Source organism: Halichondria panicea, chromosome 2, assembly GCF_963675165.1.
Source record: "Halichondria panicea chromosome 2, odHalPani1.1, whole genome shotgun sequence".
In the NCBI taxonomy this organism is placed as follows: domain Eukaryota; kingdom Metazoa; phylum Porifera; class Demospongiae; order Suberitida; family Halichondriidae; genus Halichondria; species Halichondria panicea.
The window spans coordinates 1441498-1459063 of record NC_087378.1 but is presented as its reverse complement, the minus strand read 5'-3'; the positions used below and the strand labels follow the sequence as shown (position 1 = coordinate 1459063).

The window sequence follows — 17566 nt, the reverse complement described above, 5'->3', positions numbered from 1 at the left end:
TCTCTTCCATGCTGTACAGTCCAAAGGTGAATCAAAATTAGGGGAAAGGTCGTCGTTAGAGAAAGCTAGACATACATGATGATGATAGCAGAGATGATAGCAATTTCAGAATTAAAAACACAAAATAAATTACCCATAATGATATGAGTTGAGAGGGGATACAAAGATACGCAGACCAGTGGTACATGACTGTGTATCAAGTGACACAAAAACTATAGCAATTCAGTTCTTTCGTTTGCTTGTCTTTCACTACCGATGATGTTCTTACACACAGGACAGTTGGGAGAGCGCTCCAAGCAGTGGGCAATGCAACTAGAGGTGATTAGATGTGAAGGGTGGTACTGTTGTGATTCAGACATTAGCACTCACTCTTTATGGAAACCATGTCTACAAGGACTGACGACCATCTTTTCACTTTCTCTGAAATCATCCAAGCAAATTGGACACGTCTGCAAAAAAGCAACTACAATTGAGTATCAAGCACAACACTGACCTCATTAGCACAGCACTTTGAAGCATTGGAGTAACGAGCCTGTAAAATGAAATAAACATTGTGATACCCAGTACCCGATTTACACGACAATTCACTCACCGTTCTACACGGTCTTAGCAAGAGGTTTCTCCTTCTATTCTCTCTGCAGCGTCTTGTACTTATTGGACAGCATCCACTGTGGTGCAAGGATAAAAGAAAACAATTGCTGAACAGCTAGCTACCGTTGCATGCCTGAATGCTCAATCATCCATCACACACACACACACACACACCAGATCATGCACTCACCTAGCTGCACAGAGGCAGATGGCAAATGCTACCGTCAAAATGCTCACTACAGCTCCCAGCAGAGGAATTGATATCTCCGTGAGTAGTTGGTTACTCTCAGCCATACCAAAACCAATTCTTGACTATTATCTATCTTGGACACATGTGACAGGCATCTTGTCAAGCGAGTTTGTTATGTGTAGGGGAATTCCAGTATAATCTTAATGATATTCACGAGCTAAACGGTGACCCATACCGAATATCAGGAGCCCATAAATAAACACATTGTATAATTATTAAGGAGAATCTGGGCTCCTGCGAATATTTAGCCTATGTAATAGACACACTCACACAACATTACTGCACATCAAAGAGACAATGAACATAAATTGTGTTGCTAGTCTAATGAATAGGCTTTGTATATATCTATGTCAGTTTAAGAGACACCAAACAGCTTCCACCTCACCTGCATAGGGTAACATTTACTGTATACAGATCTATACAGATCAGATGGAATACAACAGTAATTGGTAACTCACATTCTATACACGTCACATGACCAGTCTTGCTATTCAGTTATTACTTAGTAGTAGCCTCCTTGGATTTTTTGGCCTCTTGTTTCTTCAGGCTACCTATTAGATCATTCGAACATCAATATCAAATACAAATACGAGAAGAAAATGGTTCTTACTGTTCCTTCTGAAGCCATAGAAGATGCCCAGGGTCAAAGCACTATATCTTGTAAACTAAAGACATTTCAAAAAGCTAGAAGTTGATAAACACATACAGGTAAAGGACTCTTACTCTTATCAGAGGAGAAGGTGGCATTTTGAGGTCTAGATCAGAGTGCAGCGCAGCAGAGGCCTGCAACAACACAACATGTACACACCAGCAAAGTTCAGAGTGCAATGGAATAAATATACTTCTAGATAATGCACACTCTAATCCCTCTCCTCGACGATCCGTACCGTATACACATGCAAGACTCAAGCCCTGGCAATAGAGAGGGCAATAGGAACGCTGATCAGGATATGTCTGCAAGGAAAGGAAGACAAAATGTCAAAGCAGGGTTCCAGCAGATGGAAGGAATCGTGGATTCTCTGATTGAGAGGCACTTGAGTAAGTTTGAGCGAGTATTCAAGCCATAAATTGATCTAATCATTGTTGATGCAGTAGCCGAGAAGCCAAAAAACAAGATTGGAGCAGCGATTGGGTTCTGTGTTCACCTTCTTGTCCTGGCGTTTACCCTAGTGATTGTTTGGACAGCTAAGCCGTCAAGCAGTGAGTCATCAGTACCGAAGAATAGCTAGTGTATTTACATATGAATTGATGCAGGTTTGTTCTCCTGGCATCCCACTCTAATGACATTGGCAGTAAGTGGAACTCGTAATTTTAAAATATCTACAACAACCATATATACTGCATTAGCATATTATACTGTATTAAATGGCAATGCAATCACTTAATCGACCTCAATATTTCTCTCGATCACCTGCAGTTTGTTGTCCTGATGCCTGAGGCCATTCTCCTCTTCTCCCCCTGGTCCTCCCCCATCACCAGCCCTCGCTCAAGCAAGGTACGCTGGCACTGGCTCCTTCAAATTGGTATGGCAGTGTCTGCAGTCACTGGTTTCATCGTTATTACTGCCAACAAGATGCTCAATGGCTACCCACACTACACCTCCTGGCATGGGATGATTGGACTCTATGTACTAGCTGCATTGACCTTTCAGATGTCTGGTGGATTGCTACATATGTACCCGGGGATACTACCGTTCAAAGTTCGTATGGTGACCATGAAGAGGATTCACGCTTTGTTCGGTACTATATTATTCACTGTTAGTATGGGCGTTGTGAGTCTTGGTCTCTACTCATCGTGGTTTGTGGCCAATGTGGACGATAGATTGTGGCTGCTCTGTGTTGTGTGTGTGGGTGTGACGCAACTGTATGTACTGGTACAAGTGCTAAGGAACTATGCATGCAGGTAGAACCGTTTGAGTGATATTGTTTTGTCTTTAAATTGTCCAAATCAGATATCAACTGTTCTTGTAATGATTATGATAAAGTGTTTTTTGCAACAAATATGAACAAACAATGAAACAACGTAATGAATTAAAGTACATGTGTATATATATAGTTTAAGCTAGCATTGGAGTTTGTCTCTTCGCTAGTTGTGATACTTTAGGGGTGGATAAAGGAACTTGTTGTAGGGACAGGGCAGCTAACTGAGCCTCCAGTTCATCCTCAACAGATGATCCCTGGTCTGTAGTCACTGCATGGAAAGCACAGTGTTTATAATTATGATATCACACAGCAGCAAAATGGATATGTATGATAATTTTTTACACTTCTATTTTAATAGAATAACTAAACTATGGAACAAAATACCGGAAATAGATCTATCGCAAACGGCAAAAACTAAACTCTACAAAGTCATGTGGGCAAACTTCATCAACAACTTTAGGACAATGTATGCTCAAATGTCCATGCTCTAGGTGTCACATTAAATAAGTACGTACATGCATGTATAGTATTTTTCCCTTGCTCTCTCTCCTAGTATTATAGTATAGGTTAGCTGACAAGTACAGTTTAGCCTTCAGCACACACACACACTTCTCATTACCTTTTTCCTTAACAATTTTTTTATATTGTGCTGTGAAACCATAATTATTAATTATTACTGTAATGACCTTATATAACATTATAATTATATGATTAATCATTATCGGGAATCATAGGGAATAACGATTAAATCAATTTGAAGAACAGTGTTTTTTGTTGCCTTGGAAAATTACCTACATGTACAAGTTTCAACTATTAGCAGCCTATTTTTTCCACTGTCTCACTAGCAGTTAAAGCAGTCCATGAAAATATCGCTCAAACAGCTCATTTTTGTGTCCATACACACACACCAATCACTCTACCCCTGCTGCGCACGCACAGGGTAATTATAGTATGAAAACTAACCTGTTTCTGACTGTTGTGGACCTAGCAGTTCAGCTAGGTCTCTTTCCAGCTCATCATCATCACACTCCAAACTGTCTCCAACACCTAACAAGAGACCAACTAACATGCCATAAGTACTGAAGCAACTCATCTTCACCTTCACTGAGGGCTGCAGATATTTCCTGGCCTTCGTCCATAGTTTCTCTGAGCTCCTCCAGTGTCTCTTCTACCCCTTCCAATGTCAACCCCTCCCGTACTGACTTGAGTGCCCTCACACTACTCTTGTATGCATCCACTATCTGGGTGTGTAAGGTAGTAAGCACAGTGTGTGCGTGTGTACGTGTGTGAAACATAGCATTCAGTTTTGTATTAATCTAAGGTAATAGGTTGGTTGCTTACCATTTTGTCTGTCTCTGCCATCTGTATTTGCTGGAGTGCAGTTTGAAGGTTATCCAGTGCCCCTTCCCTCTTTACCAGTAGCCCTTCCAACGTTTTGCTCTGTCGCAGCAGCCTCACAGCCTGTAAACAAACCCATACAACAACATACAATCAACATAGTACGAGTCACCTTCTTCTTGTCTTTGATGTTCTCTCTGGCTGACTGCTTTAACCTGCAGAGGAGTGACTGAGCCCTAACACAGTCCACGCAGCACACACTTACTTCTGTACTCTCAGAGTTAGTGAGTCCACCTGCTCTTTGAGACTCTTGACAGATTCTTTAATCCTACAGAAGGAAAAAACACCCTCATAAAATTCCATTAATTATCTCATGAACACATGCATTACACATTAGAATGGCAATCATTATACACAATGCGAACAGAGGCAACTGCACCTCACAATCCCTACATCAACTTCTGAAATATCTGTTCTTTTTCCGTCACAAATCTTGAGTACATTGTATCCCAGCTCTGTGGACTTGCTCACTATCGCTCCATCTCTGATCAGGGAGGTCTTCACTAGAGGCAACACATCTGAGCTCACAAGTTCACTACTCAGTGTGTCAAAGTCAGCAGCCTTCATGACCAGATCTGTCGACTTGTGGAGAACTATTTGTTGGTGCTTTAATATCACTTTCTCTGCATACTCCTATAAAGAGATCAGATCAGAGCAACCTGTCAATCATTTTTAAATGTATAATGAATCAACCTACCTTTGCAATAAACATTCAGAGGTAAATATGGTACCTACCTTAACCAGAGAAGTGATAATGTAGGATCCTGTATACCTGTCACCAGGAAGGTAGCTACTCAGGGCCCAGCCGACAGGTTTGGCAACGACCATCTTCAACCCCCATAGGAGCCAGCCGGCATCACTGGATTTAGTAAAGTCTCTTTGCTTTGTTATCACACCAGACCTCTCCATACTCTCAATTACAGGCCCCAGGCAACTCGGAGAGAGGCTTCCATTCCACTTGAAGCGTGTCTTTAGCTCTTCTTCTGTAAAGGATGGTTTTTTGAGCTCCTTGGAACTGCTGAGTATGAGCGAGTACCAGAAGGATAGTTTGGGGTCTTGAGGGGAAGGGGACGTACTCAGAGGGAATGGAGCGAGGAGGAAGTGCATTCTGTCTTCATCTGTCCATTCTGGTGGTCTTGTAAAGGACACTGACTCTAGCTTTGGAATACTGTTGTTGTATGCCATCATAGAAAATAGAGCACAGCCATCGACATCACACTTTCTGCTGACTGGGCACATACTGTAGCTAGGGTGGTTTCCCCTTACAGAATCAAATGCACATGGGTGGGGCTACTCAATTTGCGCAAAACAATCTTTTTTGCAAACATTAACACTTTTTTTATAAAATTATGTACAATCAGAGAGATTTTGAACTTCTAGTCAGTTTGATTGTCTCTTCTTCCTCTTTTCTGTTCTGTTCTCTTTCCTCCATTGCAGCTGCAGCATTAATAGCTGGTATGATATTGTCGTCTTCAAAGAATGGCATCTGGTAGACCTTTACACTCTTCCCAGGACGAGAGAGAGATGAGGTAGCTGTTGATAGGTTCTCAAACGGATGAATAGAATCAGTGTCTGTACTGGAGGAGCGAATATGTCTGGGGAGAGTGGCATCGTCGTTGCTCAGTGGGGGCGTACTATCACGGGTTGTTGAGTGGTCTGCAGTTGGGTAGACACTGCTTCGTTCCGACCATCGTTGGGCTGAGGGCTGGAGAGAGAAAGAGAGGGAAAATGAACATCAATATTGACGACCTCAGTTGCCAGTATTGTGATGCATAAAATTATCAATGGCTGGAGTATACGTGTTTAAGACGGGCGAGCTGAATGTAGTACCTTTATTGATGTGTTCCCATGTAAGCCGGTTTGAGGAGTGAAGAAGTGATCTCCATTGGGCACAGTAGACTTGTGGTTCTTATGCCTGACCACTAGGAAGTCTGGAGTCACACACTTACTAACTTCGTCTGCACAGAGAAGATAAGCATACAAACATATCGGTACTAGAATTTAGTATGATACCTTTTGGTACATCACTCATGTATGAAGACACTCTCTGTCTGCGGGCTCTGGGGCTGGTTTTGATGTACCAGAGGGGGCCATCTTTGGACAAGAAAACACAAAGTAACGTTAAAAACACCACAGCTAGGCCAGAACTTACTTGTTGGCTTTGGTCTTTTTTTTCGTTTCATAAAAATCAGGAGCAGTGTTGTTGCTATCACTCCTGTAACAACTAGTATAATAATAATAGCCATCACAGCTCCAGCAATGACTCCACCATCATCGCCTCCAGTTGGCCACCCTCCACTTGTAGTAGTGGACAAAGGAAGAGGGGTGGTAGTAGTTGGAGTTAGTGACGTGCTCACTGTATCAGGATGGACTACTGTCCTTGATGGGAGTACTGATAGAGTAGAAGCTGCTGTGGACTGCAAAGTATATCATCACCATGCAAAGGAACAATCTTAGCATACTCACCATTTTTACAGCAGCAAAGAATAGTCCAACACCACAAGATACAGAATGGTTAGTCTCCTACAGACTTGAACTTCCAGGAATGAAAAACTGAATCTGATCATGTTGGGCGAACTATGCTATTTGAGAGCTGTAATGCCTAAATTTAGGCCTATAGTATCTTCTTGCAAGCCTGTCAAGTACCCACCAATAAGTTTCACATTACAAACTCAGTGTTAAAGGTTCATACCAAACCAATTAGTAGCTAGAAAACAAACAAGTCTAATTGCGTATATACAGAACATATCATGTAGATGAATAAAAACAATAACCCGAATATGTACTGCTATAATTATACCCAAGTTAGCTTTCAAAAGAAGTCCATATAATTGCCCCTAGCCCATACTTTTTATTTATTTGAGAATGGAACATTTTGCACAATCTATATATCACTGATCTCATAAATAAAGGGATAGCTATTATTGAAAATGGACTGTACAAATCTTATAGGCGTCCAAAGATACAACAACAGGATGATCAGTAATGGGTGTTCAACATAACAAGGAAGAATTATAGTGTTTGCCACATTACACAGAGTACGTACACTCTGCATACTAGGCTGGCTCCGAGTCAAGGGAGAGAGAGGGAGTCCGGAATGCACCGTTGTCCTCCTCCACAAACATGTCAGTGTAGATGAACGAAGGAGCATAGTCTGAGCCCAGATCGACACTATCCTGTGTGTGTACGTGTCCGTATTTACCATGAAAACTTTAACAGGCATGTACACTACACTTATTTTGTACTTACATAATTAATACTGCACCTAAATACATACAAAAGACAAACCCTTAAATATTAAAGGCCACCTCTGTGTATAGTGGGCTAAGAGTTTATTTTACAAACGTGTTCATTAATAAAGGGATTCCAATACACTGCACATTTCCACATCAAATATTTGCATACCAAGTGGTCATTGTTGGTTGACAGATGCTTGATACTGAATCCCCCAACTTGAGACAGTGACTGCTGTATAGAGCCCAACAGGTCCCCTCCAATGCTCATCTCTCCTGAGTCCGCATCTTGAAACCTCAACTCAATAGACTGCACGGGAACACTAGAATCAAAATATGGCACATCATTTGAGCAACGTACCTCCTCAAGTTCAGTTAGGTTGCGTTTTCGACGTGTTCCCAATTCCAAAACTGATATTCGATCAGAATCAATCCCCTGCTCCATAAGAGTCTGCAAGAAACAATACACACACTTTCACCAATCCATAATGAATATACATGCATGTGTACAAGAAAGCATTCACACCCACACTCCACACACCTCGTGTGTGAAGGCTCCATTGTCGTCAAGGAATGTAGTGTAGGTGGGGTCAGGAAGAGTCTCAGCTAGACTATGGCCAAGGTCTGCATTTTAATAATCAGATAACTTAAAAATGAATTCTGGTGTTTGTATAAACAGTAAACGGCAAATAAAGATTGCTTTGTGTACAAACAACACAGATCCAATTACTGCTAACTGGTCTTTGAAATGTAAATATCAGACATTGACCAACAAATAACTATTATTCTACTTCCTAACTGTAGTTTCTAAATCAACGGCCAAGCAAAATCAATCTTCTCCACTGTAACTGAACAGAGAAATTGTTTAGTATATAGTAATCGCTTACCTGAATGACTGCCACCATGACTCTGGCTGCTGCTAATGGCAGCCACATTGACCAGGATGTTGTCCTCCGGTTGGTTTCCTGTAGCAGAGCAAACACAAACAACATTAGCTTATTAGCATACCAGACAAACACACACCCAAAGGGCCTTTCAGCTTTGAGGAACTGTAGTAAAATAAAATAGAAATACGAAGCCTCAGCAATCTACCCTCACACAATGCTCTGCAACGTAAACTTACTTTGTGTGTATAAATCATTAGCCCTTCCCTTGGTTGCTGAGCTCTTCTGTTTCTTCCAAGAAGTTAGGGTAAGTGATATGAGAAATACGATCAGTGATATGGCAATCATCATGAGCAGGGGACCAATGATAGAGCCGAGTACAATGCTGAGTGCGTTAGAAGGACTGGGGGAGGGGAGAATAGGGATTGCAGGGGAGACTGTGGGGGGTATCACGTTGACGGGTGTGGGTGTAGAGGTCAAGGGAGCAAGTCTGATAGCAGTGGAAGATATAAGGGCTTGTACGAAGTTGTTCACAGGAGTGTGTGCAATGGAGGACATCTGCATGTGAGAACAACACGCACTTAACATTGAGAGGGATTCTGTATTCTGTGGAATCAAAAGGAAATGAAAGCTTTGTGCTTTAAGAGCAACACTGTCCTACTCTCTAGACTAATCATCACAGCAGGAATTGACTGCACACAGTATTTTATTAGCAAACATAACACGGCATAAATGGAGTGTGGGTGGTGAGACTATAGGGCTTACACATCAATATGACATACCAAAGAAGTACCATCCATCAGAGCACTGCTAGAGAAGACTACACGAGAAGTGGAGGTAATGGTGACTGGGAGAAGGTTGACTCCATCTGCTCGTGTTGGAGTAGTGGGAACTGTGGGCATTGTAGACGGTGGTAGAGGTGTTGGTAAAGGGGAGGAAGTTGTAGTAGATTTAGTGCCTGGGAGGATGAAATTATAATTATAGCAAATTAAAAAGAGACCACTGATGTACCATTCTCAGAGCATGTGCGTCCACTGTAACCAGGACGACAGATACACTCACCAGGAGAAGTGCAAGCTCCTCCTATTTCAGCTACACAAACGGAAATAGTAAACCAGATGGCTACATTACAGAGGGACTCACAGCATCCGTCCAATGGGATACAAGTGGTGCAGTTAGTCTCAATATCTCTGTAACCCTCCAGACAGGCTCGACTGCCATTGCCATCACACCGATATCTCCCCAGGCTATCATTACGGCCAGAGGGACAAGGCAAGTCACAAGACTCACCAAAGAAGTCATAGGTGCAAGCCACACTGAAGGCCATCTCTGCTGTGGCCACATTGAACCGTCCAGTATAGTTAACGAGAGGGGCAGGAGGATTGGTGGAGGATAGGAGGACCTGCTCAATTACGATGAAGTCAATGAGGTCACCAATGACAGGATCGCCTGGTGACATAGGTCCCAGTGAGGCTGTGAGGTCGTGGATCACTGTGATGTGGAATTGTAGCGATCCCTATAGAATGGGGAGACAACTACATATATGTAGTGCAAAGATCGAACAAAAATGTGGTAGATAAAATTAGCTACCAGCTATATATAAATGTTTAAAAGATTTATTGTTGGCTTAGATGGTAAAAATTGTCTAATGTCGAACTAGTTCTGTAACTCACAATCCATGCTCCGGGAAGAACAGTCCTCCATTCTCCATTGCTTTGAGCAGCCACAATGAGCTCAGTGAAGGGACAGCTATTGTCTGCCGGGTCAAGTCCCTCTTCACGTACACATACTTTGAGGGTAGTGTTGCAGGGGGAAGAGCAGGAGCTCTGGTTGACAGGGGGTGTCACACAACAGTCCTCATTGACAAGCACCTGGCTTGGGTTGTGCAGAGCAGCGAGGTGGACAGTCAAGATGTAGTCAGCACCCTGCAAGAGAAAAGGTGGATGGGGTATGCCCTTGCTGAAGTTCTTGCACATAGATATGATTTAGAATAGTAGTAGGTTTTGCAGACAAAATGCAGAGCTCAGTAATTTTGCCTACAGCAAAGATGCACTGTAAGTTAGCTATAGAATCTAGCTCCACTTACTGCACCTCCAAGAACTACAACTACAGCTAGTAGAAAAACAAGACGATGAGAGGTGGCCATAGTGTATCGACTAGATTTTATGAGCCTATATACAATGTAGCTATTATAGATCTACAGAATGATAATGTTTACATGGCAGATATAGTTGGCAGTAATGATTGAAATTGTGGGGCATCTGTTTCAGGGGAGGATCTTGGGGAGTATTCACTGTATAAATGGTAGTAATTTCTGTATAATAAATGCCAGGAAACACTGTAAACGCAGTAATAGCAGTAATCAGAGTAGTATACAATACACTTTCTACTTAGGTCTCCAAAAAAAAGCACCTGTGTCATAGCTAGTTAGGCTCATATTCTAAAACAATACAAGCACCCATTATGTACAAGCACCTATTATTATCATACATGTATGCCCGTATTGCCAGACTCCCTACTCCTTCGACTGGAACTCTGTATATATTTACACATCTTGTCATGGTCAGCATGGCCATTGGGTGACCCTAGCTAGCTACTGACCAGGTACTAAGCTTGTACGTCTGCAGGGAATCAAACGAACTCATATAGTAGCCTACTACATGAGTATGTTGTACTATTTCATGATACAACAAAATATAGAATCCACAGTGCAAGTGACACACTGCATGCACCATAGAATCCACACCATTTTAACAGAATACACTCAAAGTTGAGCACAAGTGATGACATATAGTACCTGATTTCCAAAACAACCATTTGAGTTGACCATGGAGTGCATGCCATTGACATAATACTAGCAATCAATGTAGATCTGGCATCTTTCCATGCATGCAGCAGTGGGTGGATTGTGTGGGCGACACAACACCCACGCAAAAATTATGGCAATGGCAACAATGCAAAAAACAAGCACATGTATTGTATACAAGAGGGTCTGTTCTCGGTTCTCATGATAGCTAGGTAGGAGAAATGTTCTCAAACTTGAAGCTCCATGCCCACTGCAGAGGGGTGTTCAGTGGGAGGTAGGGGAATGTGATGACCACAGTAGCTCCACTGGTAGACCACTTGACCTCCCCGGCACCGAGAAGAGAAATCTTGGTGGAGCTGGACGTCTTGACAGCACCCAGAGTCATCTTGTAGTCATTGGGGAACTTTAGCAAAGTACCGTACACAGCCTTAGTGTCTGGTCGATAAGTGTACCTAAAGAGAGACAAACCATTTATAGACTACAGGTGTAAAGCAATAGACTCACCAGACGTCAGAGTTGACTGTGTCATTCTGGTAGGCCCAATGAGTGGTGTTGTAAATGGCCTCTCCATTTGTCTTCAGCCAGCTCCCTATAACAGTAAAGGTTAGTACCTGAATTATAGGTTACATGCTGATTGCACACACATCTACACACAATCTTACCCATTTGCATCAACCTCTCCTCAAAGATAGGAATTATCCTTCCATCATGAGTAGGACCCACATTCATTAACATGTTGCCACCGCAGCTGTGATACACAACAACCAGATACATAATTCATCATTATTTTTATTTCTCTCTCTCTTACCTGACTGTGATGACTAGCTGTGTAATGAGTTCTGAGGGAGAGAGCATATCGGCCATAGTAGCCTCTCGTCTGTGGCCCCAAGAGTACTTGTCCACTGTCATGGCATTCTCCCATTTGTGCTTCTGAAGAACACCTGAATGATAAATGCAATTAGGATAGGTAAGCAAGCCCACAACAGAAGCACAACTGTGATTAAGTTATTTACCGGGGCTGTATCTGTCAGAGCATGTAAAGTAGCCGCCATGATGACAGGCCATTCCAGAGCCCCATCGATCATTCACTACAACAGTGTCTTTAACAGGACTGTGTCAAAGAGATTTTTTGAATCAGACAGTTACGCAGTGCAATGCACCAAAACAAAAAGAACACGTACAACGTACTTAATAATGCAGTTCCAAAAATGCTGTAGCTCTCTCATAACTAAACTGAATGCTGCATAAACTTGATCACCTGTTGTTGTACAGCCATGCAAGGAACCCAGTGCTGTTCCAGTAGGTGTAGGGTGCCTCCCAGTCACCATCTGACCAAATCACCTCAGGCATGTACGTGTTCACAATCTCCTCCAACTGAGGCCTGCACACCTCCTGGAAGCAGAAAATGACTCAAATTACAATTGAATTGTGATACTATAGTACTAACTACTTAGTCATAGGAAGCTATAAACATGAATGTAGGTGTACCTCAACGTAGTCTCTGGTGGCAAACTTGTTCTGTTTGTCGCTGAGGTAGAGAGGATTGAACCACTCAAAGAGAGAAAAGTAGAGACCAAAGTGGATCGCAGTACGGCTCCGAATGGACTTGGCCAGAGCATCTACAGACATAACATCAATAAAATAATTGAGCACATAATTTGACTATCCTTACCCACTAAATCCATGTGTGGTCCCTCGTCCATGGCGTTCCAGTTCCAGGACGTCTTTGACGGCCAGTTAGTCCATCCCTCATGGTGTTTGCTGGTCAGAACCACATACCTGTAGACGATACAAGGAGTTTATAGTTCTACGTATTAAATTAACTTACTGAGCCCCAGCGGCCTTGAAAAGGTCGGCCCAGTCATCGGGTTGGAAAAACTCGGCCTTGAACTCTGGTGCAAAATCGGGATAGGTGAACGAAGGCAGACGTGTCCTCTTCATGAAATTTACTGCCCAAGTCTGGTTAGACTTCCAGTCGTTCCAGAACCACTCTCCAGCAGCATGAGCCCCGTCCTGTCCTCCTCCATAGCTTGGAACAGAGTAGACACCCCAATGCATGAAGATACCAAACTTTGCCTGGTCGTACCAGCTAGGGAGAGGCCTGCTATCTATGGAGTCCCAGTTAGGTTGGTACTGAGCGTGACACCCGGCCAGAAACAGAGCCACAATAACAATTGCTCTCTTCATCTTGCAAAAACATTGGCACATTGAAAAGTGGGTGGGGCTCGTCAAAAGTGAACCCGTGACTCCACCACGGTATGTAGGGTACCCACTAGCCTCGATTCCAGGCAGATTTTAATGCGGCCTAGAATCAAGGCTAGTACCACATCCGCGAAGTCAAAGGAAGTGTCACGATACCTGTCATTTATTATGATGTTGCATGTTGAGCCAATAACCATTGAAACAAACTAAGCTATGAGTCAAAAGGTTCTGCCTTATCAGTCGCTTCTTTATTTGATACCTCCTCTTCACCTTCCGTTTCTTTCATGTTTGCCAATCGATTAACAAGTCTATCTCTGCAATGTGGGGAAGAGCAAAGCTGTGAGACAAGGTCAATCCAATTAGGACTACCTTGTTTCCTCAGAGGCTCCAGCATTCGACACAATGTCCCTAACAAATCGCTGTGGCATGGTCATATCAAGTTCCACCATTATTTCCAGTATCTCCTGTAACCAAGGGTAAATAGATGGGTTACCACACTAGCAATGTACACTCACCAATGTCTTTTTCTTATCCTCTAACAAGTTATACTTCTTCAGTAATGTCACCAGAGCAAGGAAGCTGCATTACATGGAATGACACTAAGTACATTACACAGTCAGGGTGTCATACAGGATTTCAGGATAAAGGGGAAATAAGAAAAAATGTTGCTAAAAAAAGGTCAATTCAATACCCCAGCTATGGACACTCAGTCATACAAATAGTACATGAATGCAAATGTAGGAGGGGGATATCCCCCCTCCCCCCCTGACAGTACATCCAACTAACTACCTCACCTTGGTTTGTCAAAGTGCTTGAAGTACCTCCTGTGAAGAGGAGTGAAAAGCATGGATCATGATGCAAAGGCTACACTCACCATGCCTCGTCGAGGTTGTTGTCTTGGACATGAGCTCTAACCATCGCTGTGATCAGCAACTCAGAAGGACTGAAAAAAAACAGACACAGAGTGAGCAAAAGCATAACTAACCTTGCACAATTATAAAATGGTAATATAGTATAGCTAATTTAAGAGAAAGAGCTTTACTTGTTGCCAGAGTTCTTGAATATCTCCCACACCTCATTGAGGGCCTCCAGGTAAGAGTGGAGATCCTGGAGAGAAGAGGAGATTGAGAGGGTTAGTCACACAATCACTCCTAGTAATGTTGGAGTTCAAGGTTCACCTCTTGTGGAATGGTGTGTGTCAGAGCTCCACAGAGTCTGTTTAGAGTGTTCACTTGTGTGAGGGGAACCATGAAACGCTTTGTATCTATAAATAAAAAGATACTAATCTAAACAAAGGATGGGCGAAGAACATTCAACCTCTTAATTACTAGCAGCTGGACTCACGTTTCCATAATTGTAGTGCCATCTCTGCTGATTTGTGTCTATCACACATCTCAAACATGTCTCTGTACACCCACTCAAGCGGAACAGTCACCTGGAGAGAGAAGAATCAAACAGACTGGGTGGCGAGACTAGTGGTTACCTTGGGGACCAGACTGTGGTATTCAGCCATAGTGGTCTCAATGGGAGTATTATGGCAAAGTGTTGATAAATAAAGACCCCTGCACAGAAATAAAACGTTGTACGGTACTCGATGCAACTAGAGCTGTAAACTTACATGACATAATTGATGTTATCAACGAGAAAGTTGCCATGGACTGCAGCCAAAGATTTAAGTCGCATGGCTAGGTCTGTGGATCCAATCTTCCGGGCCTGGGAAAGAGGTTAAGACGATCACAGGCTATAAGCTGGTTCAGCATCACACTTACAGTCATAAATGCTTGAATGAAAAAGACAGCTGTGGAGAAAAACAAAACAAAGAGTTATGTACAGAATGAAAACATAACTGACCGTCAGTTTCCTCTGTTAGTGTCATCATCTGTTTGTTGCTCTCAATGTAGCTCACCACCTGCTCCAGAATGACGGCACGCTCCTCATTGGTCGAGCCATACCCTACAGATCATGTGACCATAATTACATATCATGTGACTACCATGAAACCTTACTGTCAGATGAGTGCGCCACTAGGAGATTCACAAATGTAGTCAGCGTTGGTTCTAAAGGGGGGGAGGAAGATTGCTGAATGAAATAGAATTATATTGGCGTACCTAAACCAAGGTGAAGTAGTTCCCTCATAATCTTTAGAGAGATGGATTTAGTAGATCCCTCCAGCTTGGATGAAATTCTTAGCAAGTGATTCATTGTCGCTACAGAAAAAACAACTTTAGGGTACACACATACAAGGACAGGTGAAGGCACTTACTGATGTTTGGTTGTATTATTGGTCTTGAGACCATGTTTTTCACAAGACTCTACAAACAAAGAGAATGGGGTTAGTTCTCAAGGGGGGATTCAAATTGATAGCTCCTTACTGTAGCAATGTTGAAGACCCGGTAGCCCTTCAGAGCAGACAACAAGAGATTGTAGATACCTACATTAGCTGTGAGAAGAGGAGGAGTTGTGATTACAGTGTTTAACTCAGGTACCAGTAACCTTGGAAATTCTTGTCTCTCATTTCCTGAAATATGTCAAAAGCTCTCCCATATCTATTGAACTGCAAAGAGATCTCAATTATCCAAGCAAACAACATAACTATGTCATACCTTGATAAGTCCTTGAATAAGAGCTTCGTAAGTGCCTCCATCTTTTTTCTTCATCTCACGAAACATACACTCTGCAGTGTTGTCAGTGCTGCATAAGATGACACAACCTAACACAGTGACTGTGAAGCACGGCACTTACCTCCACACACTGACTTTAGTAGCTTCATCAGCGTCCCCTCCAATTTCTTCATCCACTTCCGAACCTTCCACATCCTCAGCTGTAATGGCTTGTGTCCTAGTGCCGGTACTAGCATCAACTGGTGCCTTAGTGTCAGCTCGAGAGGGAGGTTGAGAGCCGGCTGTATTCCGTGGCCAGTGGACATAGATGTCACTCTCGTCTGGACTGGTGGCTCGAGTGTTGCCCAGTCCGTGGTAGGCCACTAATGCCAGTAGCTCATTCTCAACACTCAGAGGTACCTCTTCACCTGAAGCAGCGAGGAAATAAACACATACGTGACATGCATGCACACAAACACTTTTTAAGAGGAATGGTTGAGATACAACTGGTCTACAAGTGCACAGAATATTGCTTTCACATTATTGTACCTTCTTCTTTCATTGTCTCGTACATGCTCCATGCTTTTGTTGCATCTCTTTCAATTATCAGACCTGTGTCAAGGAAAATATTATCAACACAATAATATTCGATCCTTTTACTTACACTCTAAAGGTGATTTTCCCAAGCCCTCATTGGCTGGACTCTGTGAGAATAAAAGCCTGGCCTCTTTATAAGTTTTGGTTTTCTAACTCACTGGGTCTGTTGGTTTGCTAGGGAAAAGTTTCGGCCATTTCTGAACAATGCTTTCTGCAGCAGCTCTCCCAGCCTCCAAGTGCTTAGTGTAGACCATCTGTACGGAGTATGTAAAGATGAGGATAGAATAATCCTGTTAGGGGTTCCATTCCTCACGTGATAACCTCTCCCCCTGGGGTATAGGGGGTCTGCAATGCCTCTCCCTCTCATGTACAGCGGTATCTCAACCTGCAGTGGGTGCAACAGGAGGGGGGGGGGTAAACTGAGGCTCTGTGGGGGGTAAGATATCAACTCACAGGCTCCACAGTGCTCGCTAGAGCTTTGAGTACAGCATCAGGGTCCCTCCTGCACACACGATAGTGGACAGGTTCAACACAAACATTATCTCACAAAGGTGACACGGCACACACCTTTTTGGTACCATGGGGATGGACGGCTTAACATCATGGCTGCTCCCAGTGGGGCTAGTGGCCTCTGTATATGAGCTGAGCATGCTATTTCATAGCTAGTGACAGCACTTACCCTCTTTAGTAGCGCCTGAGGCTTGCACTGATGTGGAGTATAACAACCTATGGAAGGATAGATTGCTTTATTGAACATAAATAGTAAGCCACGTGGGTAGCTTTGTTCAGGCATAGGTTTAGGCTTGCTAAGTTGATATAGGTTGTCTACTCATTGTCTCTTTACCTCTGTACAGATCTTGGATATACTCGAACGATTCTTCTTCTTAGAAGAGACGCCATGCATAAGCTAAGACACCCAGCTAGTTGACTATTCGGCCATTGGCTCATACAGAACTTTAATACGAAACGACATTTACCAAATCATTCTTTGTTGTAAATCACTGTAGTTCGTTTATTGACCCTTTACCAGCACAAATATGAGATAAATACACAGCCAATAATCCACGGGCCGTTTCATGCCTG

The 17566-nt window shown here is 42.9% G+C and overlaps 6 protein-coding genes across 8 annotated transcripts; 1 reads left to right on the top strand and 5 right to left on the bottom strand.

Annotated features, from left to right (window-relative positions):
* Positions 1-37: 37 nt before the first annotated feature.
* On the bottom strand, positions 38-972 carry LOC135331595 (uncharacterized). The gene is made up of 5 exons (XM_064526817.1): positions 782-972; positions 593-668; positions 494-532; positions 370-449; positions 38-312 (listed from the first exon to the last, which is right to left on the bottom strand). The coding sequence occupies exons 1-5, from the start codon at positions 883-885 to the stop codon at positions 213-215; spliced, it is 399 nt and encodes a 132-aa protein (XP_064382887.1). The 5' UTR covers positions 886-972; the 3' UTR covers positions 38-212.
* Positions 973-1677: 705 nt separating this feature from the next.
* Positions 1678-2841, top strand: LOC135331594 (transmembrane reductase CYB561D2-like). Its single transcript, XM_064526816.1, has 4 exons — positions 1678-1879; positions 1934-2041; positions 2096-2133; positions 2259-2841. Exons 1-4 carry the CDS (start codon positions 1693-1695, stop codon positions 2745-2747), a joined length of 822 nt encoding a protein of 273 aa, XP_064382886.1. The 5' UTR covers positions 1678-1692; the 3' UTR covers positions 2748-2841.
* On the bottom strand, positions 2789-5416 carry LOC135331590 (charged multivesicular body protein 7-like). Its single transcript, XM_064526812.1, has 8 exons — positions 4897-5416; positions 4541-4794; positions 4367-4429; positions 4274-4316; positions 4105-4224; positions 3863-4004; positions 3727-3810; positions 2789-3031 (listed from the first exon to the last, which is right to left on the bottom strand). Exons 1-8 carry the CDS (start codon positions 5398-5400, stop codon positions 2898-2900), a joined length of 1344 nt encoding a protein of 447 aa, XP_064382882.1. The 5' UTR covers positions 5401-5416; the 3' UTR covers positions 2789-2897.
* A 56-nt stretch (positions 5417-5472) lies between these two features.
* LOC135331588 (uncharacterized) lies at positions 5473-11161 on the bottom strand. Of its 3 annotated transcripts, XM_064526809.1 has the most exons (15): positions 10365-10502; positions 9952-10203; positions 9422-9794; positions 9290-9370; positions 9061-9236; positions 8518-8836; positions 8282-8359; positions 7936-8018; positions 7756-7845; positions 7567-7704; positions 6628-7337; positions 6314-6578; positions 6175-6255; positions 5992-6119; positions 5473-5866 (listed from the first exon to the last, which is right to left on the bottom strand). In XM_064526809.1, exons 1-11 carry the CDS (start codon positions 10422-10424, stop codon positions 7218-7220), a joined length of 1770 nt encoding a protein of 589 aa, XP_064382879.1. In that variant the 5' UTR covers positions 10425-10502; the 3' UTR covers positions 5473-5866; positions 5992-6119; positions 6175-6255; positions 6314-6578; positions 6628-7217. The 3 variants fall into 3 exon arrangements, with proteins under 3 accessions (XP_064382879.1, XP_064382880.1, XP_064382878.1); XM_064526810.1 differs by lacking the exon at positions 10365-10502 and adding an exon at positions 11076-11161 and having other exon boundaries at positions 5992-6255; XM_064526808.1 differs by having other exon boundaries at positions 5992-6255.
* A 19-nt stretch (positions 11162-11180) lies between these two features.
* Positions 11181-13318, bottom strand: LOC135331589 (alpha-L-fucosidase-like). Its single transcript, XM_064526811.1, has 9 exons — positions 12913-13318; positions 12757-12863; positions 12573-12703; positions 12343-12476; positions 12098-12195; positions 11893-12025; positions 11747-11832; positions 11589-11673; positions 11181-11536 (listed from the first exon to the last, which is right to left on the bottom strand). The coding sequence occupies exons 1-9, from the start codon at positions 13290-13292 to the stop codon at positions 11293-11295; spliced, it is 1398 nt and encodes a 465-aa protein (XP_064382881.1). The 5' UTR covers positions 13293-13318; the 3' UTR covers positions 11181-11292.
* Positions 13319-13433: 115 nt separating this feature from the next.
* LOC135331586 (small ribosomal subunit protein mS39-like) lies at positions 13434-17483 on the bottom strand. The gene is made up of 27 exons (XM_064526805.1): positions 17328-17483; positions 17163-17209; positions 17051-17114; positions 16937-16985; positions 16797-16868; positions 16642-16737; positions 16551-16590; positions 16436-16498; positions 16029-16314; positions 15890-15977; positions 15780-15840; positions 15659-15726; positions 15550-15598; positions 15395-15493; positions 15293-15343; positions 15138-15239; positions 15056-15084; positions 14905-14999; positions 14770-14848; positions 14631-14721; positions 14465-14550; positions 14329-14393; positions 14161-14229; positions 14081-14110; positions 13802-13865; positions 13656-13750; positions 13434-13600 (listed from the first exon to the last, which is right to left on the bottom strand). The coding sequence occupies exons 1-27, from the start codon at positions 17429-17431 to the stop codon at positions 13498-13500; spliced, it is 2145 nt and encodes a 714-aa protein (XP_064382875.1). The 5' UTR covers positions 17432-17483; the 3' UTR covers positions 13434-13497.
* Between the last annotated feature and the right edge of the window lie 83 nt (positions 17484-17566).